General features: G+C 41.0%; 4 protein-coding genes across 4 annotated transcripts in view; 3 read left to right on the plus strand and 1 right to left on the minus strand.

Annotated features, from left to right (window-relative positions):
• LOC118429207 (glucose-induced degradation protein 4 homolog) overlaps positions 1 to 3,446 on the minus strand; it is a gene marked incomplete in the record, with an annotated part of 8,553 nt that extends 5,107 nt beyond the window's left edge. The window contains 5 exon segments of the mRNA XM_035839668.1: positions 1 to 21; positions 466 to 567; positions 892 to 999; positions 2,638 to 2,697; positions 3,223 to 3,446. Of these exon segments, the coding sequence (XP_035695561.1) occupies positions 1 to 21; positions 466 to 567; positions 892 to 999; positions 2,638 to 2,697; positions 3,223 to 3,378 (447 nt within the window).
• Positions 3,447 to 3,658: 212 nt separating this feature from the next.
• LOC118429206 (ATP synthase mitochondrial F1 complex assembly factor 2-like) lies at positions 3,659 to 7,510 on the plus strand. Its single transcript, XM_035839667.1, has 8 exons — positions 3,659 to 3,811; positions 4,140 to 4,184; positions 4,497 to 4,642; positions 5,219 to 5,316; positions 5,500 to 5,580; positions 5,912 to 6,024; positions 6,270 to 6,385; positions 7,054 to 7,510. Exons 1-8 carry the CDS (start codon positions 3,721 to 3,723, stop codon positions 7,195 to 7,197), a joined length of 834 nt encoding a protein of 277 aa, XP_035695560.1. The 5' UTR covers positions 3,659 to 3,720; the 3' UTR covers positions 7,198 to 7,510.
• A 5,633-nt stretch (positions 7,511 to 13,143) lies between these two features.
• LOC118428481 lies at positions 13,144 to 21,654 on the plus strand. Its single transcript, XM_035838564.1, has 15 exons — positions 13,144 to 13,388; positions 13,745 to 13,784; positions 14,829 to 15,035; positions 16,022 to 16,058; positions 16,288 to 16,430; positions 16,546 to 16,674; positions 17,006 to 17,107; positions 17,354 to 17,401; positions 17,587 to 17,661; positions 17,866 to 18,063; positions 18,235 to 18,932; positions 19,136 to 19,615; positions 19,816 to 20,017; positions 20,419 to 21,067; positions 21,344 to 21,654. The coding sequence occupies exons 1-15, from the start codon at positions 13,177 to 13,179 to the stop codon at positions 21,652 to 21,654; spliced, it is 3,531 nt and encodes a 1,176-aa protein (XP_035694457.1). The 5' UTR covers positions 13,144 to 13,176.
• Positions 21,655 to 22,228: 574 nt separating this feature from the next.
• The window catches only part of LOC118429792 (helicase with zinc finger domain 2-like), a 40,259-nt gene continuing 39,620 nt past the window's right edge, over positions 22,229 to 22,867 (plus strand). The window contains exon 1 of the mRNA XM_035840426.1: positions 22,229 to 22,432. Within this exon, the coding sequence (XP_035696319.1) occupies positions 22,346 to 22,432 (87 nt within the window). The 5' untranslated portion in view covers positions 22,229 to 22,345. The remainder of the gene's footprint in view (positions 22,433 to 22,867) is intronic.

Consider the following 22,867-nt stretch of genomic DNA (forward strand, 5'->3'; position numbering starts at 1 on the left):
GTCTGGCACAAGGAAGTGTTTCTGTACAGGGGCAAGAAGAAAATAGATGTTACAGTTAACGTTTCATACAGACGCAAACCAGTACAAAGAAATTATGACCAAAAATCCATATTTCTTGGTTACACCCCCTGCAGTTCCAGAGTAAGCTGCTAGGGTGCTCAAACTTACACCAACCCTTACTTATATGGCAGGCTATGTGTCACAAAAAATCAAGATCATAGCATGTCCATAGCCAAAGATACTTAATAGGAAGTCCTGCTGCAGTATCAAGGTCAGCCACCAGGAGACCAAAAATCAAACTTGACCATCAGGTCAACAACACCTACCCACATATATGTAAATAGATGGAGATATAGCGCCAGAAACGTACACACCCACACAAACACACATGCCCAGAAAAAACACATATATATGTCCTCCAGTTTCCTTGTGATTGTATCAAAGGGCACAACAAAAGAAACTTACTTTCCACCTCATGAATACAAAGTCTGTATTCCTCAGCTCATCGTAGTCAAAGTTGTCTGAGTTGAAGTTTTTGGCATACTGGTAGAAGGACAGGAACTTGCCCTGAAAACAAATGAATGAAAATCATAAATCTCAAGCGCCCTAACCAAAGTTAAACATGTCCAATAATCATCTGGTGTATTTTGCCAGCCAGTAGGTACCCCAAATATGAGTAATGAGGCTGTTTAACGTGCTACATGATCATAACTTATTCACATTACAATGCAACTACTACTACATGTATGCCATTGAAAATTGAAGCAACGATGTTTATTACACAGTACTGTACATGTATCAATATATCAGTTTAGTTTGAAGATAATTCTGTTCTCCTTTAAAACATCTAAATCCCACAAGTTGTACATGCAACTATCAAAATTAAATTACCCAATGTTTTCTGTCCACTTCTTCATCAGCATCCCACTTCCTGGTTAGGAATGGGTACTTCTTGCTGATGATCTCACCATCAAAAAAGGTGGTTAACGTTGGAAATTCCTGAAAGAACAAAAGACATACATGAATATAAATATGAGTTTACTAATTAGGTAACTGTTTAATAACAATTCACAAATATAAACTATGAAGTCTGCCGATCACGGTTTGAGGATCTAGACTAGAAAATCTGCTGTTGCCATTGGTTGCCATATAGATTTTATCCTGACTTGGCAGAATGTGATTTCCAAATCATTACGCCTTTAAGGTATACTGGGCCATCTATATTTATACTTACCATCTAGAGATAGCTGGCAGATACCGTATCACCCAAAAACACCAGTTTGAGACCACATAAAGTTATTACATACATTGGTACATCCACCAAAAACACTGGTTGAGAGATTTTAGCTTTAAAAGTTGCTAACCATATGCACAAGAAAGTGCTTCTTAGCTGTCTCTCCTAGGTCCTTAACATGTAGTACACCAGGGCCTTTGTCCATGATGGACTGTATATCCCCACAGTAAGCTGAAACACAGCGATGGAGTGGTACATTCCAAATCTGCCCAAAGGCAACAACTGGCTATCATGTGCATTTAATTCCACATGACAGGGCTCATACTAATGTTCTTTTTCTAGGTCAACTGCTTACAGACAACTTAGTAACAGAATTGTAAATTGTATGGAAAGCAGTTGTTTCTGGCCACCTGGGCATGATTATACACAGGTCAGCAAACAGGTGACTGGTCAGTAAGTTTTTTTCTTTCATCCTACAAACTTCAAAAGGATTGCCAGGGACACTTGTCTATGCCAGCCAGGAGAAAAATCTATTAACATTCTACAAGTTAGCAGTACATAATTTGGCTCTTGTTTCAACTATCCATGGAGAGACAAAGAACGTCAACTGCTTAAGGTACCCAACACGGAATGTGAATATTGAAGAAACGTCAACTTTAAGCTTTTCTTTGTTAGAGGAGGGCACTTTATACAGATATTCACAGGGGCTTTGGGCTCTAGGATTATATAAATAATAACATGATGCTAGGCTTAAAATATCTTCCCAAGGTCTTAGTGTTTTGATGGTGTGCGCAAACAAACACTAGTTTAGAATTCTGGCATTATGCCAAGCTTTGCAATGCATAACTTCACAGAGCAAGATTTAATCACGATATACACTGTACTAGGAAAGAAGAGTGTTTGTTTGGGCACACCATCAAAACACTAAGACCTTGGGAATATATTCTGAAACCCAGCATCATGCCCATATATGTAATTAATGTCCATTTTGTGACTGATGTTTGATTAGACTAATGGTCTCCTCTTTAGAACACATCATAACCTTGCAAATTGCTGTATAAATACATTTTACTTTTGTAAGTCGTGGAGATTTTTCTAGTCATGGTTAGCCATATTATGCAAAAAATGTAGAACTCTTAATTTTCTTTTGGCCCGAACAAAACTTATGAATTGGTTTTTGTTGTTGAGACAGCAATGTTTGAATATCTATTACATTTGAACACTTTGCTGGCCTTAATAGTAATAGTGACAGGCAGGTATTAAGCCTATGTTTCTACTCCCTTGTTGTTTAATCAGTGTAAAAACAATTGTTGGATATTTGGCTGTTCAAAATTATGTTAGACTTAAGGTCATGTGTGAAATAAAGTGGCTGCCATCTCATGGCACATATGCCTCACCCTTACCTCTGTCAGTCCCTTGATTTTCAGGTACCCGCACAAGTAGCAGCTCTCTTCATCAACTTGCTGTGGGAACAAAAGTAACATATACTATGAGTATGAGATTCTCCTTATAAAAAGTTAAGAATACTTTTAACCTCCTTGTCTGGGACATAACAGTGCTACCTGGCTTGTCATTCCAAAGTTTCAAAACTCTACTACGTCTCTAAGCCATATGATGTAGATTTACAAAATAAATCAATTAAAAGAATCATAATTCATGGTGACAATTCAAACGTAACGGTTCATAGTCATACTACAATAGTGCATGGTTTTCACAAGGAGGTTAAAAAAGACCTTTTTTAACCTCCTTGGTTTTCATAATTTTCAAAAGACCCGCTCTTGCCGGAAATCTAATACCGTTGCATACGCAATCTATGAATTATATACAAAATGAACGACGCTTCCTGCTCTTGCCTTTTGGGTTGTTTACTTCTATGAAACATGTCCACTGTGTTAATGTGAGCTTGCCTTGGAAGAAGAGACACACACAGTGACACACATGGTATGGTTCCACCGCCCCCCTCCCCACCGGCGGCGACCATATCTCACCTGTAAGACGACCTCCACATCGTAACTGTTTCCCTTACTCTTCTGGTGTCCGGTGAACCTGGACCCCGAGTAGAGCAGCGAGCGGGGCGGTCCGGGCTGTTTGGAGTTGACGGGAGGGGGAGGGACGAGCTCCCACTTTTCTGCGCGGACAGGCATCTCTCACCGTCTACTCAGGTAAGTTGACAGGATTAGTCTGAACGTTCCAGACCCTCCTGTCACCACGTGATGGAAAATCTCCGCAAAGACGCACTCTGATTGGTCAATATCAGTACAGTCTCATTACGAAAGAGGATGTAAAAAAATAAATTTTACTGACACAGCAAAAATCACAGCAACTAGTGCCCAATCAACTACAAATTAAAAACTGAAAATACAAAATAAATCTTAAAATTCTACTTACTAAGCAATACTGTCCAAAAATCATGACTTTCTAATATTTTGGATCAACACCCCTATTCACTGAATAGATTCATCCGATGACCCTGTTGACCTGACAAAATGGCTACAGGAGTGTTTTCAGTACATGCTGGGAGGTTTTTAGGGCGGATTTTTGCCCCTATGCAGACGATAGAGCGACAGATGGCAGCAGGTGAAAGTCTAAGCACAGTTTAGAGTACATGCGCTTTGTTTGTTGTTGGATTTCTTGGACGTGTAGCCCCAAAATTAGCTGTGAACTTCATACACGTGTAACCTCACGCTTGAGCAAGGGATAAGAACTCACTGTATGTTTTGTAACCTTCAGATTTTGTGAAGCCAAAGCGACGAGATTTATGCAGGTGTAACCTCAGCTCTGAGTCTCATACAGGTGTAACCTCAGTTTTGAGCCTCATGCAGATGTAACCTTTATCTGTGCATGTGTAAGTCTTGAATGGCTTTTCTAAATTAGTAACATGCACACTCTTTTGCCACCTACACAGCAAGAAAAAGATTCTACAAGAATGTTTCCATCAGTCAATCCAATGGTAAGTAAAGAACTTCTTCGAAAGTTTCAGTTCTGCTGATGTCTAAGTTGTAAGACTTAAAAACGCATAGTCACATACCCTAGTTTGTCCTTTATTACGCATTTCACTTTATTTATTTAACCAGGAATAATACAGCTCAGGTCAACCTAGACTTGTTTTTCAGGTAATCCTGGGCATATGTGCATACATAGAAACAACACAACACAACAATAAATAACAACATAGCTGTAAAGTAGCGTTACTAAGCCACTGGGTATAACTGGCGCCTACATGTTTTCAGTCTTTCATACTCATCTCGACATCCCTTTCCAGGCATGTATGAGATCAACCTGGACAGGAGAAAGTTGAAAACACCAATGAGCAGGCTGTTCTCAGTACCCAATGAGCCAATCGCCATCGCTGTTGCAACAGAATGGGAGGCACAACATAAAGAAATCAAAATGTCACACATGCACATGGTACGTGAAACAGCCAAATGTTACATTTTACTACAGTTAAACCTGTATTAGCAACCGCCGGTCCCTTGGATTTTTCTGATTTACCTAAGCATGATGAAATACAGGTCAATAGCGGCCACCTGTACAACACGGCCATGGTCACAAGATTTCCGGTCCCGTAGGTACAGAAACACTGCGTATTGGGACCATAAAGCGACCGTATGTCATCCAGCACCGGGTTTAAAATCGTAGTTTGCGAGGATTTGGAGTTCCCGACAGGGTAATTTGGTTGGTAGCGGAGGGCAATATCAATCATTTTTTGTAGATTTGACTATGGGTCAGTTCAATTTTGAGGCGATCAAGACAATGGTACAAAACATTGTTGAGAAAGATTAGTGGGTACTAAAATCCAAATCATGTGTAACATATTGCTCGTGGTTAATTGATCAGCATTTTCTCTATAGCGGTCACTTTTCTCCAGTCCTTGAGTGGCCACTATAGACAGGTTTGACTGTATTTTCAGCTAGATTTGTCTGCCATGGTAGGATTCATCCTGAAACAAGATGTGATTTTTTGAATATTTTTCATCACACTCAGACACAGCTGTGTAATACGGCCATCGACAACCCAAGCAAGAAGACACCACAGCAGATAGTTGATGACATCTTGTCGTTTCTTGAGACAGACACAATCTGGTAAGTGGGGACACAGTTTTTCAATGACAGAAAAATATGTCAAGTCTTCAATCACCATGTTATCATCTTAAATTTAAAAAAATGATGGGACTTCTTTATGTTTATTGTATTAGCAATCTTATTTTCAATTGTCTTTTCCCATTAGTTACCTTTTATGTTTTGCTGTTTCTTTCCTACCATTAGTTACAGAGAAGAGAGTCCAGTAGAGTTAGCAGAGCTAGAGGAGAGAGAGTGGGAGCCCCTTCTGGACTGGGTTAGACAAAGGTAGGTATGAGCAGAGGGTGAAATGTGGTATAACTGAAGAGCAACAAGATCTTGTTTAAAGGGATACTGTACACAAAGACTTTCAACAATGGGTTTTGAACTTAACTTATATTTAGGACACCAAGGATTTCCCCTACTCTTATCGACTCAATGCTTTTGCTGAAATATGGCCACTTGAAAGGTTAGATAGGAATACATCTGTTAGAAATCAATAGCTTGTACATGTATACACTTGAGTCATTTATTAATGTACGTATGTGTGTATGTAGAAGCTTTCCTATGTTCAGGTTTTGGCTGCTGTTGTATAACAACAAATTTGTTTCTTCACCAGATATGACATCCAGCTACAGTCCAGTACCAGTATCCACGGTCCAACCATTCCTAAAGCCACCAAGTCAACATTAAAGAAGCATCTTCTCCATTTCAACCACTGGTCTCTTGTAGGTGAGAATGGTTCTTGGTATCAGTAAGCATAAGTGTAATTTGCAGTGAGATGTTACAGAAAAACCCATGAAATACACAAGACATATTTAAAGATTGACAGTAATACAAGTTTTAACATTATCTTTAAATTTATACATTGTAGCCTCACTGTTTTCAGATGTGTGGGGTCTCATGTTCACTATCATAATTACACCAACTTTGTGATTTACGTGTATTATAATACTATACAAATGTGTTTTTTGCAGGTGTGACAAGCTTGGTAGAGACTCTGAAGTCAGTAGTTCTAAGTCTAGCTCTGATGGACAAACATCTCACAGTGGAGAAAGCAGTTGCACTGGCCAGGCTAGAGACAGAGTTTCAGGTAATACTCATCATACATCTAGAGATAGACTCTGTGGCTCATCAAATTCTTACATACATGTAGATTGAATAGATATCTATAGATGATGATATCTAATTATCGTCATATTGCATGGTACATTCTTATAATACTGTAATATTTTGACAGCATCTATAATGTTGCCTTTTTTCAGGCCAAATGTTTTGCATTTATGTACATACAGTAGAAGTACATACAGTAGAAGTACATACAGTAGTTAGCAGTCAGTTAGTTGCACACCAGATTACTGCACACCAGTTGCGGTAATTGCATTGGATCCCAAACCATTGTGGTCCAGCTGGGTAACTTCACATTGTGACACCACCCACATAATTGCACGAAATACACTGGCAAATAGGGTGTGCAATTAAAATGGCTTGTACTTGTATCAACTACAATAAACTGTAGATTCTAATATTTTCATGGGGATTTTATCTCCAGATTTTTCTGCATCATTCATAGTTGGAGCAACCCTATTCAGATAGTTAAACATGAAAGGTGCAAAATTTCTGTCACCAAAAAATTTCCAAAAAAAAATGACCACCACAAATATTTAGAGTAATCTATTTTTTTATTGTTTATTGATTGGTACAACAAAAATATTACATGACAAAAAAAACAATAAGAAAATTTGAACCTTGTCCCTCCAGATCATGAGATGGGGGAATGTGGAGTGGGCCCATGACATGGAGCTGACTGACCTGAGAGCCCGGGCAGCGGCCTCGGCACTCTTCATCCACTACAACTCTGAACGGGTCACCACTATGGAAAAGGCTCCCTCTTGGAGTGCATAACTCAGAGGAGACAGACATACTCTCCAAGCAAATTTTCGGCTTAGGCTGTTTTTAGACGATTTTTTAGGCATTTTTATTGGGCTTACTGCTTTGTAACATTTTCTTTGTGTCTTCCGGTATAAAGAAAACGGGACAAAATAGAAAGCTTGATTAGATATCACAATGCATAAAAATGTCTAAAAACAGCCAGAGCCAAACTTCTGCTTGGAGAGTAAGACAAACCCATACTGCTACTCGTTAGACTGTTTTCTCTTCAACTATTTTAGAGTTACTTTGAGACTGAGTGAAATAAAGTGTTAGTGTTACAATTTCATCCCATATGTTTGTCATAAACTGACCTGTTCATTTTGGATTTTGGCAAGGGAATTTCAGGACCACCTGTCACTTTTGATCATTGATTGTTGTCCACAGGGGTGCTCCATTTAATATGTTTTTTTCTGCTATGATTTAGGCATTGAAAGTTGTAAGATACTTGTCATCCAAGACAGTCTCCAACCCTGAAACATGTATTGATGGAACATATACATGTGTACAACACACCTTATGCCTGGTATGAACATCTCATGATAGAGAGTATTTCTAAGAATTTTATTGACTTAATTGTCCAACCTTGTGTTGTGCTTTTGTATGAATAATGACTCTTGCCATCACAGCAACATAAACAAAATGGAAACCTTCTGAAGGTTTCTCTATAGTGTACCATACCTTCTGAAGGTTTCTCTATACCATACAGCATAAATGTTATTGTATTTCATTCAGCTTATATAACTTACCAAAGTCCAACTATCAGGTGTTCAAAAATCAATAAGAATCTATGACTAACCGTTGGCAAGTTTCAACTTGTCAAGGATGCTCTCCTCGTCCATGGGTAGAAATACAATTTTTAGAAGATATTTTTCCATCATCCTAACGTCATTCTTAGAGTCACACTATCTGTTCCTGATAAATATAGTAACTAATTCAAAGTCTGTAATATGATACGTTTATGAACTATAGTCAAAGTCACGTATTGACTACATTTTTGTATCACGTATTGTGATGTTTGGCTTTAGTATGTGAAACTAAACATGTCAGCTGTATGCCTGCTTTGCTGGTAGTTTCGCTCAGTTGTCAAAGGAGCAGTACTGGTATGTCAATATTTGTCTCAGAGCGCCGACTTTTTTATAACTGGCTTTTAGTCTAAATTTCAGTTGTACGTTTGAAGGCAGGGTGCACAAATGGTCAAATACTGTATACCATTTCAAAACTTCCTCCCTGTTCTAATCAAGTAATCCCAAGTGCAGGTGTAGAAAGTTAATAAATCTCATCAAGAACAGGCGAGAAAGATAAGGGGAAACTGGTGAAGCCTGCCACGTGCACGCATGGGTAATATGCACAAAAAAAGGAAATCCATGCAGACAGTCCAAGTGAATGCGGAACGCAGGAAGGCGAGGTGGAAGCAAGGACATGAAGAGTTACGTTGACGGGGATAATAGATAAAAGAGTTGTTGAAGGGAAGGAAATGTGGGTAACTTTTCAAAATCCATGCGACCCGGCAAGCCTTTCGTATTTTCGTTGCTGAGAAGATTCGCTCCGTCAGTGAAGGACGTCCACTAACACCCGATATCAATCCCCATACAACATGTGAGATATCTTCTAGACAGGAGCGGACGGATACTTGGTTAGGATAGGGTGCTAGCCAATACCTTGGTTGTAGCCCTCCCCAGAAAAGTAAACAAAGGTAGGGTCAAAGGATACACCGAAACTTAAGGTCAACAATAATGCACTGCGCTGGTCAGGGCGTCAGCCAATGGCGTTTCGCGTACATGTTTGCTAAGGACCGATGCAACCTGAGGCGAAACCAAGAAACTGAGAAACATCGTTGGTACAACACAGGCGATGTTACAACGTTGCAGTTGTCAGAAGATGGAAAGGTTCTAGTTGGCTAAATGCAGGTAAGATGACAAGTTTATATCTTATGTACAAATGAATATACAAAGAAGTCAGATAATTGCACAACAGTATACTGTACACCATGATCTGCGTATCGAGCACGCAATGCTACTGTGTATTATACCACTGAAACCAGCTGACTATGTATACATTTTAACATATATGTGTCACAGCGAAAAGGAATGAACTTCGAAGTGGTTTTGCCAGCATAGCTAAGGTAAAATTGTAATATTTCTGATAGTATGTCAGACGTCTATTTCCGGGTGAACTCGCTGCCATTATATTCCCAACTTGATGTTCTTCCCTATGTTTAAGAAATTGTGAATAGTATTCACGCAGTAAAAGGATACACTCGTATGGCCTCTTTCACACACTTAACACTCCATTCGTTCCAGCGTTATAATTACAGCTCATGGTGGTTATATAATGACTGTGACTTGTTGCGTCATACGTTTAAAACTGCGAACTTCAAGGCAATCAATCATGCGTGTATCTTGCTTCAGGCAACGGACGTGGTTTTCACACTGCAGTGCATAATTGCGTTCTGACGTCTTCGACAACACCATGTATGTCAGTCATACCGTGTGTGACAGTGAATAAAGTGACAGTTACAAAACGAATTCGGAATATACCAGATATACAGCGAGGCTACAACGCTGTCGCCCGTTGTTTCATTAATTCCACCAAATCAAGTTGACGTATGATTCCCAACCCTAATACAAAAGGTGCCCTCCCATAGCTTGGAAATACGCCCAGGTGCCTCACATGACTGTGTTTGTTTGTTAAACTGTGTTTCTTTTGTGTAACCACGTACTTTAGAGGTGTTGACGATAGAACACTGACTTTGACACATGCATAAATGTCTGACAGCGTCGTAGATATCAATATTGGGAGTGAAGGTTGAGTAAACGCTTATGAAAACCTAACAGACGAAGCTGTGTGCAATAGCACACTGCCAGAAAGGTCTTTTTTACATGCGTCGTGCAACAGGTACCGGTGTACGACAAGAAGTTCTCATTTGGCAGTTACTGTGGTATACAGTGCACATGCAATTTCTAACTTCTCAAACCTGCCATAGTCGGTACTGTTGCATGGAGCCCCGTTAAAATCTTACAACAGCTGTCACTATAAGAAAACTTTTCAATGTCACGATTTTTCCTCGAAAAACCGTCTGGGTATAGCGGTTATGGGGTTCGGCACGGAGCTCTTTTGTTTACTGGCTTTTGTTGAGAAGAATGCCCGGACGTGAAACCAGACAAGGTAAACAGTAATGATACAGCGAAACTAGTGTCGAATTACAGTTCAGGTTCGATAATTGCTATCGCGTAGATACAGGTCAACCCTGGGCACCGAGGAAGAACAGTTTTACGTTTTCGTAATCATGATCATGGACACATCAAGGTTGGAGTAAAGTGTACACCGCCTCACTTATGCTTACATAATTTAATAGCAGCCCTTCCACTGGTGAGGAGGACGCCCATTCGGTCACTGGCATCGAAAGTGTTACACAGGTTAGAGTATGTTGCATTTGAAGAACATTTGTAGCAGAGATCTAGAGGTGCTAGTGGAAACGGCCGGCAAGAACTTACAATGAATGTGACGGCTCAGGTATGCATTTATCTTCATTGTAAATTTCAACAAAACGTGCTTAATCAAAGTTCCAAGTATACTAGTAAGTGTGCGAGACTACTGTGTGCGAGAATAATGTCCAAAGTCAAGGGGCCCTATTGTTTCGAGCTAGAGAGAGAGAGAGAGAGAGAGAGATCAGACTTTTGAGTTGCTGTGGGCCGGGCCATGGTACTTTAGTAGTTAGCACGTCATTCTTGTTAGGTTTCCTAAGGATTGTCGACCAGGTGTGTTGAAGCTATAATAGTGGCCATGGATCCGTTTTGAAAGGGTGTGTCATGGAATGTCATTCATTGACGCAATAGAGCAATCCCCCATTACCTATAACGTTATATGTACATTGTACAAGCCTGGGGGAACATATTTCATAGTGATGAATAAGTACTGTAATACGTCACCCGTAAGATGACGACACCCCTATCTATTGACATGATAACTACGTACTACGTATACCATGATGACAAATCTATATGCAGATTATGGGATTAAACCAAGTGCAATGTAAATTATGCATTCTTTGTTATAAATAACCTGATATGGTGACGTAACCGGCGGCATTACGTACATGCAGTTGTGCCAGACAGGTCAAGGTTATCGTTGACTATCGTACATTTCAGGAACGTTATACCTTACCTAAGATATTCGGCCCTCCTACAATATGTAACCAACTTGGCTAACATGGATTTTTCACTGAGACTTTGTATCGTCAGCTTAGCATGGCATCTCCTTCTCCAGACCCGTAATATTATTGTCAGGTTCCCGTGTGTGCAATAAATACTCTTGTGGGGCGGGTCTCGCGAGCGTGACTATATATAGAACATTTCTTTCACTGAGTCTGTCCATCGATAATGAATATCTCCAGTCGAAATAGAAATAAAAATAACTGTGTTTGTATTACAAAAACAAATTCAGAAGGTATGTTATGTCTTCTGCACGACTTGACACTACAGAGGTCAAGGCTAGTACATCCGGCCTATGGGCTCACCCGGAAATACTATTACTAGATCGATGCATGCAGGTCAATGCTTGAAAAGTACGCATTCAAAAACTATAAGGGATGCTTTCTAATGGAGACCACCTGTACCAATAGAACTCTGTCAGCAAACTCTATGTTTGGTCTGATCACCATGGGAACAGGAAAATAATGCCGTTTCAGGAATGCGGAAACCGAGAGTGCAAGGTTCGGTGTTTGTTTTTATTACAGTCATAACTCTCGACTATTTACAGGTTTTGTTCTATATCATAGAACGTTACATGATCATCACATGATGAGTCAGCAGGGAATATTCGTTTACCAGCCTGGGTTATTTTCTTCGTTATGAGCATATTGACGAAAAGACGTTAACAGCATGGTGCATCTACTTCCGCCCTGTCTCAGGTATTATTCTGCAGCCATTGCAACTACAGGCCATGTATGACAACAATATGGAAGCTCAATATTGTGTTTCCAGTAACGTTAGTAGAGAATTGAACACACTGCATATGCTGACAATGCAGACCCTCTTAGGATCACTTGTTTTGGGCAAAAAAACAGGTGATCGTGAATCCGCATGTCCAATATCCAGACAGTCCGAGTATATACAAACAGTAATTGGTCTCGTGAACAAACAGTGATGATTCTTAGAAAACATGAATAAGAATTAATGCCGATATGATGTTACTGTTTTCCAGAAAGTCTTATGTAAACATTAATTTTCGTTCACTGAAGAAATTGTCGGACGACTTCGGAACTTCGTCTAATCATGATTTCTCAAAATATTGTTCAGTTATACAGTCAGAATGAATTAAAAATATATATATTCATTCCTGGATGTTCAATCTTCATAGACGTGGTGATGTCAAAAAGTTCACGATGGTTCGGAAATCACATTACCGGTATCAATATCGTATATTTTCATCAATGTAGGCATGTCCCATTTGAGACCCCCCCTTCCACTATACTAGGACAGCCCTCTTGTCACCCTCTCTCTGCGACCTAAAATATAGCAGACCGCTCAACGAATTGTATGGAAAAATCTATTTTTACGTTTTGTGTGTTTCAGTCACATTTTTACATTTTGCATGATACATGACCCAGTATGAAATCGAAGGTTACGCATATCGGTGCTAGGTAAATATTTTATCCAGTTTGTACGTCTCGTTTTTAACAATCCAAGAAGATTAGGTACTGAATAAAGTTGCCAAGTTTTCCAAGGTCGCAGTGAGAGCGCAGCGCGATCGCCGTCTTATGGAAAGGTGGCCTTATGACTCCTACTCCTAGGGCATAGAAAATGGCTATTGTATGACTATAAGTCTAAATTTCAGTTGTACGTATGGAGACCGTGAGCGTGTCAACTTGAGAGTAGAACGCTACACTCATGATCTAAACCATGTTACTCTACCTGCAGTGCTGAGGCAATGTCGTACGCCCACTGAGTAACGATGGAGTACATGTGGGTCCCTAACCCCCTCAGTGGGGAGTTAGACCTAGTTGCGGTGGAGTTCCCACCTTATGCCGGTGCCTACTCTTCCCTGGCGCCCTTCGGTGGAGCCCATGAATGCATCCACACACACCGTGGCTACAGCCCGAGACGCCTTCCACGGGAAAGACAACGACGACGGTTTGACATAGAGGAACGTATGCGGTATATATGGTGAGTTTGTTGGTCAGTGTCTGTTTGCTTTTGTGTCTGTTAGTTTGTTTGTTTGTTTGTTTGTTTGTTTGTTCGTTTGAACCTTTGTCTAACAGATAGGCCTGCAGGCCGCTTTTTATTGAGGTCATGAGGGTTGATGGCGAGGCGAAATATTACAAAGATTTATGATTTATATCCTGATAAATATATAATCATACATTCTTTAAAATGAAAACTATCTATTTTTATTGCTGTCAAGCACATGTAATTTCTTTCTAATAAATTCTTGTCAAAACATCAATGTCTGTTCCTATATTACACTATTTTTCAATTTTTTACGTAATGTCTACATGTATTTGGCACTCCTACGTATATAGGTCAGACGTCCCATGGAATGGACCAGTGCATCTGTACAAGGTAAGTTTCGAAAGCATTGCCAACATCTTTGGTGCTATACACATTGCAATGGGAATCCATTGTGTTCTTTGATAGTCAAAGAGTGCACAGTCAAACCTGTTACCTGTATAGCCACATTTACATAGCGATCACCTGACCATTGCGGTCACTTTTTGACGGTCCCTTGGATTGTTCCCATTGACCTAAGCATTAAGAAGTGGTCTATAGCGGCCACCTGTCCACCGCGGCCACTGCCACACAATTTCCGGTCCCATAGATACAGAAATACTGCCTATTGCGACCATACGGCGACCGTATGTCACCCTGCGCCAAGGTTAAAATCGTAGTTTGCGAGGATTTGTAGTTCCAGTCAAGGTCATTTTAATTTGGCGGTAACGGAAGGTACGCGTGCCTTTGTCGGCGAATTTACCAACATTGCGCATGGCAATATCAATCACTTTAGGTAGATTTGGCTTTGGCAGGATCAGTCGAATTTTGAGACAATCGAGACAATTTTATTTGGTGAGAAAGATTAGTGGGTACTGATTGTGTAGCTTATTTCTCGTGGTCAATTGATCAACATATTCTCTCTAGTGGCCACCTGTCTGTAGTGGCCATATTTCTCCAGTCCCTTGATGGTCGCTATAGACAGGTTTGCGTGTATATAACTTGGAGGATTTTGCGTAACAGAAATGTACCAAGAACAACTTGCTATTCCTTTCATCATGTGCATCCTTACATAAATTCACATATTCGGAAGTTGATTTTACATTAAAAAAGATTGATCAATTTGTTTATCAATTGATTGATTGATTGGCTAATCAATTAGTGGGTTGATTGATTGATTGGTGGATGGATTGGTAGATCAATTGATTGACGTCTGGATCGATCGATCGATCATCGATTCGTTAATGGATGGATGGATGGATCGATTGGTTGATCGATTGATGGGTGGATTAATTAATTGATTTATTGATTGGTAGATTGTTTGATTGACGGGAAATGATACATTAATCTATGAGAGACAAAAAAGGTCCAACAAACCCCTGTAATACTTCGCCTCAGGATTGGCTGCATAAACTGAGGAGAGACGTGAAAGAGGAGGGGGATGAATGTTACGGAGAAGAGGACTTTGAGACAGCTTTTGAGTACTACACACATTGCCTGGAGGTCTGTCAGGTGCTGCACGAAGAAGGTTTCCATGGCAGCGCCGCCGACAGAGAGTTCGTGAGGAAACTCTACAGTAACAGAGCAGCGTGTAGCTTTAAACTGGTAAGAATAGAAGCACCGATGTTCATGCTCGAGCTAGCTGTCTACAATGACAGTAGGAGTAGAAAATGCTGTGTGAGTTGTTTTTTTCTTTCTCGTTCCATGCACTGTATTCTCCAAATATTCGGTGGTTATAGGGGCCGGTAACTATCACCACTCTTCATCATTCACTAGCTTAAATCTTCTAGGCACAACACGTTGATTTAGGTATTTAGCTAATTTCTATCCATCTCTATTTCTGACGACGTTGAGTTCGCTTAGAGTCCATTCCAAGACACCATGCGGATGTTTGTTGCCATTGTTTAGAATTGATTTTAAAGTTTTGTAATTATATGTCTAGGACATTTGATACTTCAGAAATATTTTTAACACTGTTTCAACTTTATAAATATTTCCCTGGTCCTGTAAAACTTTGGAAATATTCATCGTGTGGAATTGGATACTTCTAATGGTTTCTAAATAATGATAACAGCATTCTACCATTATTTACCATTTTCTACCATTTTTTGTAAATGGTTCAGTGGGCTGGGAAGATAGCAATTCATACATCCTTGCAAAGTATTGCTGGGTGCCATGCAACAATGGCCCACCACAAAGGATCCAGCAGTGCCCAGCAGTGAAATCTAAAAATATACAGATGCAACAATAGGGCTTACTTTTATGGGGGCAATAAACTAATTTTACCATTTGGCGAGGTTTACCATTTTTTGTAAATATTTGTAAATGTGAAATAATCACACAGAGGTTTCACAATTATTCTAAATAAAGATATTTTTGTACAGTTACTTTCAAAATGTTTCTAAAATATTCAAAGAAATTCAAATAGATGAGTATTTTTTTAGTCAATTTTTTGAAAATAATCTAATTATTGTGGTTCAGATATTCTTTTATTGAAAATAATTCAGACTAATTATAAATATCGCCTAAAAGCCCTCATGGTGTCTTGGAATGGACTCTATACGTAGGCATTTTTTGTTTTCTTTTTGCAGCGTGACTACCAAGGCACCATTCAGGATTGTGACCAAGGTACCAAATCGCACTCTTTCTGTAGAATTTATGCACGGGCGATGTACTTAGCATATTTAGTGATAGTTTGCGTTTCCGCCTTGCATCATTTTGCCAACAGACTTACAAATGCATATTTCAATCTGACACACCTATTTTGCATTGAAAAATTCGAGGAGTAACATTTCTTGTGTTGTAAAAAGAATGACTTTCGAACGTGCAAACCTACCTTTTATTTTTCTCTCAACAGCTTTAAAAATCATACGTTTAGCGCATCTTTCGCCTGAAAGTCGCCAAAAGCCTCTGTACTGGAAGGCCCGGGCACAAAAGGAACGTCGACTTTACTCAGAGGCATGGCACACCGCAGAGGAGTGCAGACAAATAGCTTCCTCGGTAAGTTCATCTTTGTACAACCATCTCTTCTGTGATTTCATCATAAACATTGCCACCTTCAATATTATATTACGTACAACTTGATAGTCACAATGTCACTTCAATGACGTTTCAGGATGCAGCTATACATGCACTGATGGAAGAAATCCGCCCACTGCTTCCACCCTCGATCCGTCGTCTTCTTCTCCAGGCGAGCCCTGGTCAGCCAGAATCCCAACGTTCACACCGTGACGCAACCGGTTCGGTGAGTCTCTCTTCTGATCTTCCGAACCAGTTTGATTAATGATAAGTACGATACTACAAGAAGAGGCTTTTTTGAGACGAAATCTTATACTCGATAATTTCTGACACAGTTGTACGTTTTAAACAAACAGCACAAAAGTAGAACGATTTTGATATATTCTCCCCGTGGATTTATTCCCTTATTGTTCTTACCAGTATGTGACTCGATATGCTTAGCCTGGATGCCATCCTACTTACTACTAACGACGTAAAGCATTTCCCATCGCGTATATTTACGTGTAGTCAGGTGTCATAGCTTCTCATGAGGGTTGATTGTGTGACTGTTTCTCCAGGTGTCAAGTTCAGGTGCTGCTCCGACTGAAGAAAGGGAAGGGCAGGAGGAACAGAGCGACAAAAGCAAGAAATCAAAAGCTTCATCAATGCCTGCTGTTAAGGTAAGGGATTATTCGACCACGACTTAAAAGTGGATATCCACAGTACATACGTAGAAAAGGGTGGTTGGGCGTTATACTCCAAAAATGTACTAGATAAATAGATTTACATGTATGCTGATAGATAAGTGGTTTTCTTACAGTCGAGATTTGGAACCATTGAGAAAAAAAATGATTTCCCGTAATGGAAAATGACATGATCACAGACAAAGTAGACTGTGTTTTGACCTTATTTTTATCTCACCTTAGCCAAAGTCCAAGAAGCAACTGAAAGCAGAGCAAAAGAGGAGAGAAAGGGTAAATTATCCCCACTTGTACATTCATCGTCTTACTGCTTGACATGTTTCTTTGTCTTCTCTTTCTGTTTGTACAGTCATAACATGGGGGTGAGTAATACGTGATGGGACCATAGACACGAGAAAGTTCAGTACATTATAGTATGATATATATCGATGATATACATATGGTCACCGTGTCTATAGGAAGCGGCAGAGATCGGCCAACAACTTCAGGCAAAGAAGAAAGAGGAAGCAGAAAGGGAGGAGAAGAGGAAACAGGTGAGTAACATGAACGCATCCAATGAGCATGACAGCAAAACTTTGACAGTTGAAAACATTCCATCAGAGACAGTCTCTTAATGTGTATAATAATCATTTTGGAGTTAAAATGAGAGTGACAAGCTTAAGTGGTACATGGTACCGAGAAGCAGTCTTAGCTTCTTAAAGAGTAGCACTATTTATAACTGTGATTGTTGTTTACAGCAAGCCTCTGAGCGAGCAGCAGTTTGTAAAGTTTCCAGGGAGATGGCCGTTCAAATTGGCACTGAAGGAAGAAATGACGTCGACATCACCGGCGACACAAAGACAAAGGAAGACCAGCGGAAAGAAGAAGAGTATGCGGACGACGTAGATGTCGGAAGCATAGACGGCAGCATCGATAAAGAGGTTCAAGAGGCATTGGTGGGTGATTTCTGTTGAAGTTTCTGTAACAATTTTAGGCATGTTTTCACATCTCTGCATATGTAAAGCTGTGATCTGTATTGTTTGAGGTTTGGAGATATATACTGTATACAGAAAAGTCTACTACGGAAGTATAAAGCGACTCTTACAAATCATCATAAACTTTTACAGATCACAGCCGCTGCCGTCTCTGCAAGAAAGCCTATCTCCAGCCCTAGCCACGGCTCCAGTACAGGCTCTAGCCCCAGTTTGGGCACCAGCCCAAGTGTGCGCACCAGTCCCAGCTCTAGTTTGGGCACCAGTCCCATCCCTAGTTTGGGCACAAGATCTAGCTCTAGTTTGGGCACCAGTCCCATTCCTAGTTCGGGCACAAGATCTAGCTCTAGTTTGGGCACCAGTCCCATCCCTAGTTTGGGCACAAGATCTAGCTCTAGTTTGGGCACCAGTCCCATCCCTAGTTCGGGCACAAGATCTGGCTCTAGTTTGGGCACCAGTCCCATCCCTAGTTCGGGCACAAGAACCAGCCCTAGTTTGCGCCCTAGTCCCAGTGCCAATACTTCAACGATTACGGAGAGCACAGAGCCGCCCAAGGCAGTGCGCACATTGGCGTCGGGCAAATACGAGTTCCTCCTAGCTTGTGAGGGGTGCTTTGTACAGGAAGATGGTCTGCACGGCGCTGGAGCTTATTCCTACAAGGCAAACACCAATCACAAGTGCAGAGGGAACGTTTTGCTTGCAAGGAAGAGGGACAGCAACGAATCTTTCGTTAAGATTCGCCAGAGTCCGAAACACAGCTTCTTGTTTTCCGGTACATACAAGTTTTGCCGGCAGTTTCAAGGATCTCGTCCATGCAAGATTGGAGAATCTAGGTAAGCTCTGGCTAATATATCTATCATGTTTTGATCCATCTTTGTAATGGGTTTAAAATTTGTATAAACAGTAATAAAAAAGTTTACACGTTGTCTTGAATTATAGATATTTTGTTACATAGACTGAATCATGATGCTGTTATGCTGAATGACTTTTGTTTATAATTATATGTAATACAGTGACAGTGCATTTGTCTTTGCAGATGCACCTTCGCTCACAACGAGATAGAGAGAGAGATTTGGACAAGAGAACGCGAAGAGAAGTTCAACCGTAAGGTCGTGACCGACCAGCTAAGATCCAAGGATCCCGAACGCTGGCTTGAAACACAGTCTACCCGTGACATTGCTAGCAACAGCTCAGACACAGACACGGACTCTTTGTCAACAACCGAATCTGTTGAAGAAAGCAGTGTCGGAGATCTGCGTAGACGGGTCTATGAGTACAAGATAGCGTGTGATGTATGCTTTCTAAAGGACAACAACAAGCATGGCACAGAGGCGTACTCTCACGCACACAACAAGAAGCACGACTGTAGAGAAGACGTTCTTCTTGCTCGGAAGAGAAAGAATACCGACGACGCGTTTAAGAAAGTCCGCCCGCGCCCGCAGCACGCTTTCTTTGGAACGTACAAACTTTGCCAGCAGTTCCAGTCGTCAATGCCCTGCATGCTTGGGGAGGCAAGGTATGACAAGCGTTTCGGTTTAACACTTTCCAAAATCCAATTATTAATTGATGGATTCTTTACTGTTAGTAAAACATTTTCCTGATTATTGACCATCCTACATAGTTATTTTTTTATTGTTAAAGAAAAATTATTTCACAAACTTCATCACTACACTTAGAAAGCTTGTCAATGCACTGATCATAATGTTTCGATTCCAGATGCACCTTCACTCATAGCGAGATAGAAATCGACCTCTGGACAAGAGAGCGACAAGGAAAGTTTAACCGTGATGAGTTGATGTCTCAGCTCAGTAAATCGCCCCCGTCAGAGGCTGAGGCTATCGATAAACTGCGACAGAAACACGGCGGCAGCTTTCGGTTTCTCTGCAAGGAGTGCTTCCATGGCGCCGGCAGTCCCACGGTAAGTTCCATTGAAGTATTTGAAGGTAGAAGTTACATATGTTATCATTCTGTTTTTGAATGAAAAGTTCTAATTCGAAGGTAGGCCTATTACGATTGGCTTCTTCACACGTCCGCGTACGCATGTGCGGCGACAGGCATTGTGGGTAATATGTCAAAGACCAAGGGCACCGGCTTGTAAACAGTACTCGTCTGAACCATTGTCTAAATTTGTCGTGTTTTGCTTATGACTAAGAGGCCTTCACCTTTGACATATGACTCACAGTAACTGTCGCGCGCCTGTATACTTGGAAGAGTGAACCAGTTTATTGCCGCCCGACCCTCGTTTTCGCTCACGTCACGCACGTTCCCGCCGTTGTCTCTCGCGAGAACAGATATTGATTAATTTTTGTCGCATTTCAGGTCATCAGTGACTCGTCGCTGTGTGACCGACATTTGGAAACACGTCAGGAGGACATCGAACTTCTCGTCCACGAGAGAGAAACAAGTAAAGGAGAGACTCGCTTCACATCGGTAATGCCACTGCCACAGCTCGCGGCCAATCAGATCCCGCTATTCTGCGCCTACATGGACAAGTGTACCTTTGGAGGCGAAGGGTGTCGACGGGCACACGGCCAGATAGAGATGGACGTGTGGATGCTGGAAAGAAAGTACGGTACTTCGCAACGCCAATTGGTTCACGACCAATCAGAGGCAGCCGGTCCTCGTCCAATGGGAAACGTTCCCGCAAAATGGCGACACGTGGAATGTCCATTCAAGTTGCAGTTCGTCTGCAGGCAGTGCTGGCTGTCAGGGTGTGGTGTAAGTGTGATGTCAACCATTGGCCATACATGCGAACACCGAAACAAGCACCCGTGGAACGTGGCAAACAGAATGTGTCTCAGTACTGACGCTAAAAAGGAGATCCGGAAACCGCTGACCATGCCAAAGTCGCCCTTCCAGATGTGCTGGCATGTTCAACAAGGCAACGCGTGTCCCGTTGGCAAGACGTGCACATTTGCTCACAGTCAAGAGGAGAGGAAGATATGGACATTCATGAAAGAAACGAAAGGTGTGATACTAAAATTGTTCCTTCTATGTAACAGAGGAGCTGGTGTGTTACGCCAAAGGGCTGTTATACCGGCTATATAGATACAGGTACAGATTATCAAATAACAGATTGATAAACAAATTCCCTTGTTTCGTCCACTATCATTTACAGCTTTTATCCTGAATGATTTATGAAGCATTTTTGCCATTAGCACAACGCTTCCAGCTAGTAACTGTTGCAAAGACTAAAACTGAATTTTTGAATGACCTTGAATGTTGTAAAATTGTATGTTTACAGTTCGTGACCTTGAAGTCTTGGTGAATCTCTCACAACAACAACATACCAGACCATCAACACCCACAACACCGTCCCCTCAAGCTTCTCCACGTGCACGTCCCTCAGACTTCCCACTTCTCACCCCACGGGCGAGTCAGTACTACTGTAACCTGTGCCATAAGACGTGTAACGGCAGGGTGACGTTTGACCAGCACTGCTCGTCCGAGGGCCACCAGGCCAGGATCAGGTCGGACGCCAGCGACAACTGGCAGTATCGCCGGCCGCCGTGGATTGGATCAAACGAGGAGTACAAACTTTGCCGAAGGTACTGAATATGCTTTTGTTTTGTTTGTTTGGTTTTACTGTTTAAGACCAATATTTGAAAGTACAAGTATTTCAATTGTTCTTAGACAACATTTTTGATGCTTTAATGATAAGTACTATCTATGCTTAATTGATCCATAGAATCAGATGTTATTTCCTAATAGACGACATTTTATGACTACAAAATGAACCAAATTTGTAAATTTGACTACGGATCCCTAAAAGCGGATGTTATTTTTTTTTAAAGGCCACATTTTACAAATACAGAATCAAACAAATTTGTAAGGTTTTATCATAGATTAATAAAGAAACTACCCATTTATAATTCAGTGACTGAATAGATTCATGCAGACCCTTGTATTGCCAGGATGGGAATTCCAGAGGGTACTAAATGGGTTATCAGAATGCTGCTATTCTAAACTGCAACTGCTGCCTAGTCTTAAGTCAATGTCAAATTACCAATACAATTATTTTGCTGGATTCAGAAAATATTATCTGCGAAACTCGACCACTTGCCTCTAGAGATGACTCTACCTTTAACGTAATGGCTGATATCTTTGTTTACTGCATCCCTCTAGCCACGCAGTCGGTGTCTGTCCGTACGATGGAGTAGAAGACCGGCACAACATCTGTCCTGCCGCGCACAGTCAGGAGGAGCTGGACGAGTGGAAGGAGAGGCGGCAGCACAGATGGCTCAACATGGAGATGGCGCGGAAACAGGACCTCTTCTCTTATATGGACAAACTCATTGAAGAGTACGAGAAGACCACAGATGGACCCTCAGTAGTGAGTATCAGGGCTTTCTTTAGGTATTTAAAAGCAAAAGACGTGTCTTTTCAATAAGCTTTTTACTTTCGCTAGAAGGACATGTTTTAGGTAGCTTTTGTGTTGAACTTCATTTGTGTGTACATTTAATTGTGTGTGTGTGTGTCTGCGTGTGTGTGTTGTCTGTGTGTGTTGTGTTTGTGTGCGTCTGTGCGAGTGTTAGCGCGCTTGTGTGTGCGTGCGTTTGTGTGCGCCTGTGTGTGTGTGTGTGTGTGTGTGTGTGTGTGTGTGTGTGTGTGTGTGTGTGTGTGTACGTGTGTGCGTATTGTGTGTGCGTTTGGTGTGTGTGACATGATGAATCAAGAATCCCCGTATAAATTGCCGTAAGATTTGGAATGTGTATCGGTCTTCTTTCGTCCTGTTCAGCCTCTGTGCTATGCTTGTTTAAATTCTGTG

The sequence above is a fragment of the Branchiostoma floridae genome, chromosome 13 (genome assembly GCF_000003815.2).
Source record: "Branchiostoma floridae strain S238N-H82 chromosome 13, Bfl_VNyyK, whole genome shotgun sequence".
Lineage (NCBI taxonomy): Eukaryota > Metazoa > Chordata > Leptocardii > Amphioxiformes > Branchiostomatidae > Branchiostoma > Branchiostoma floridae.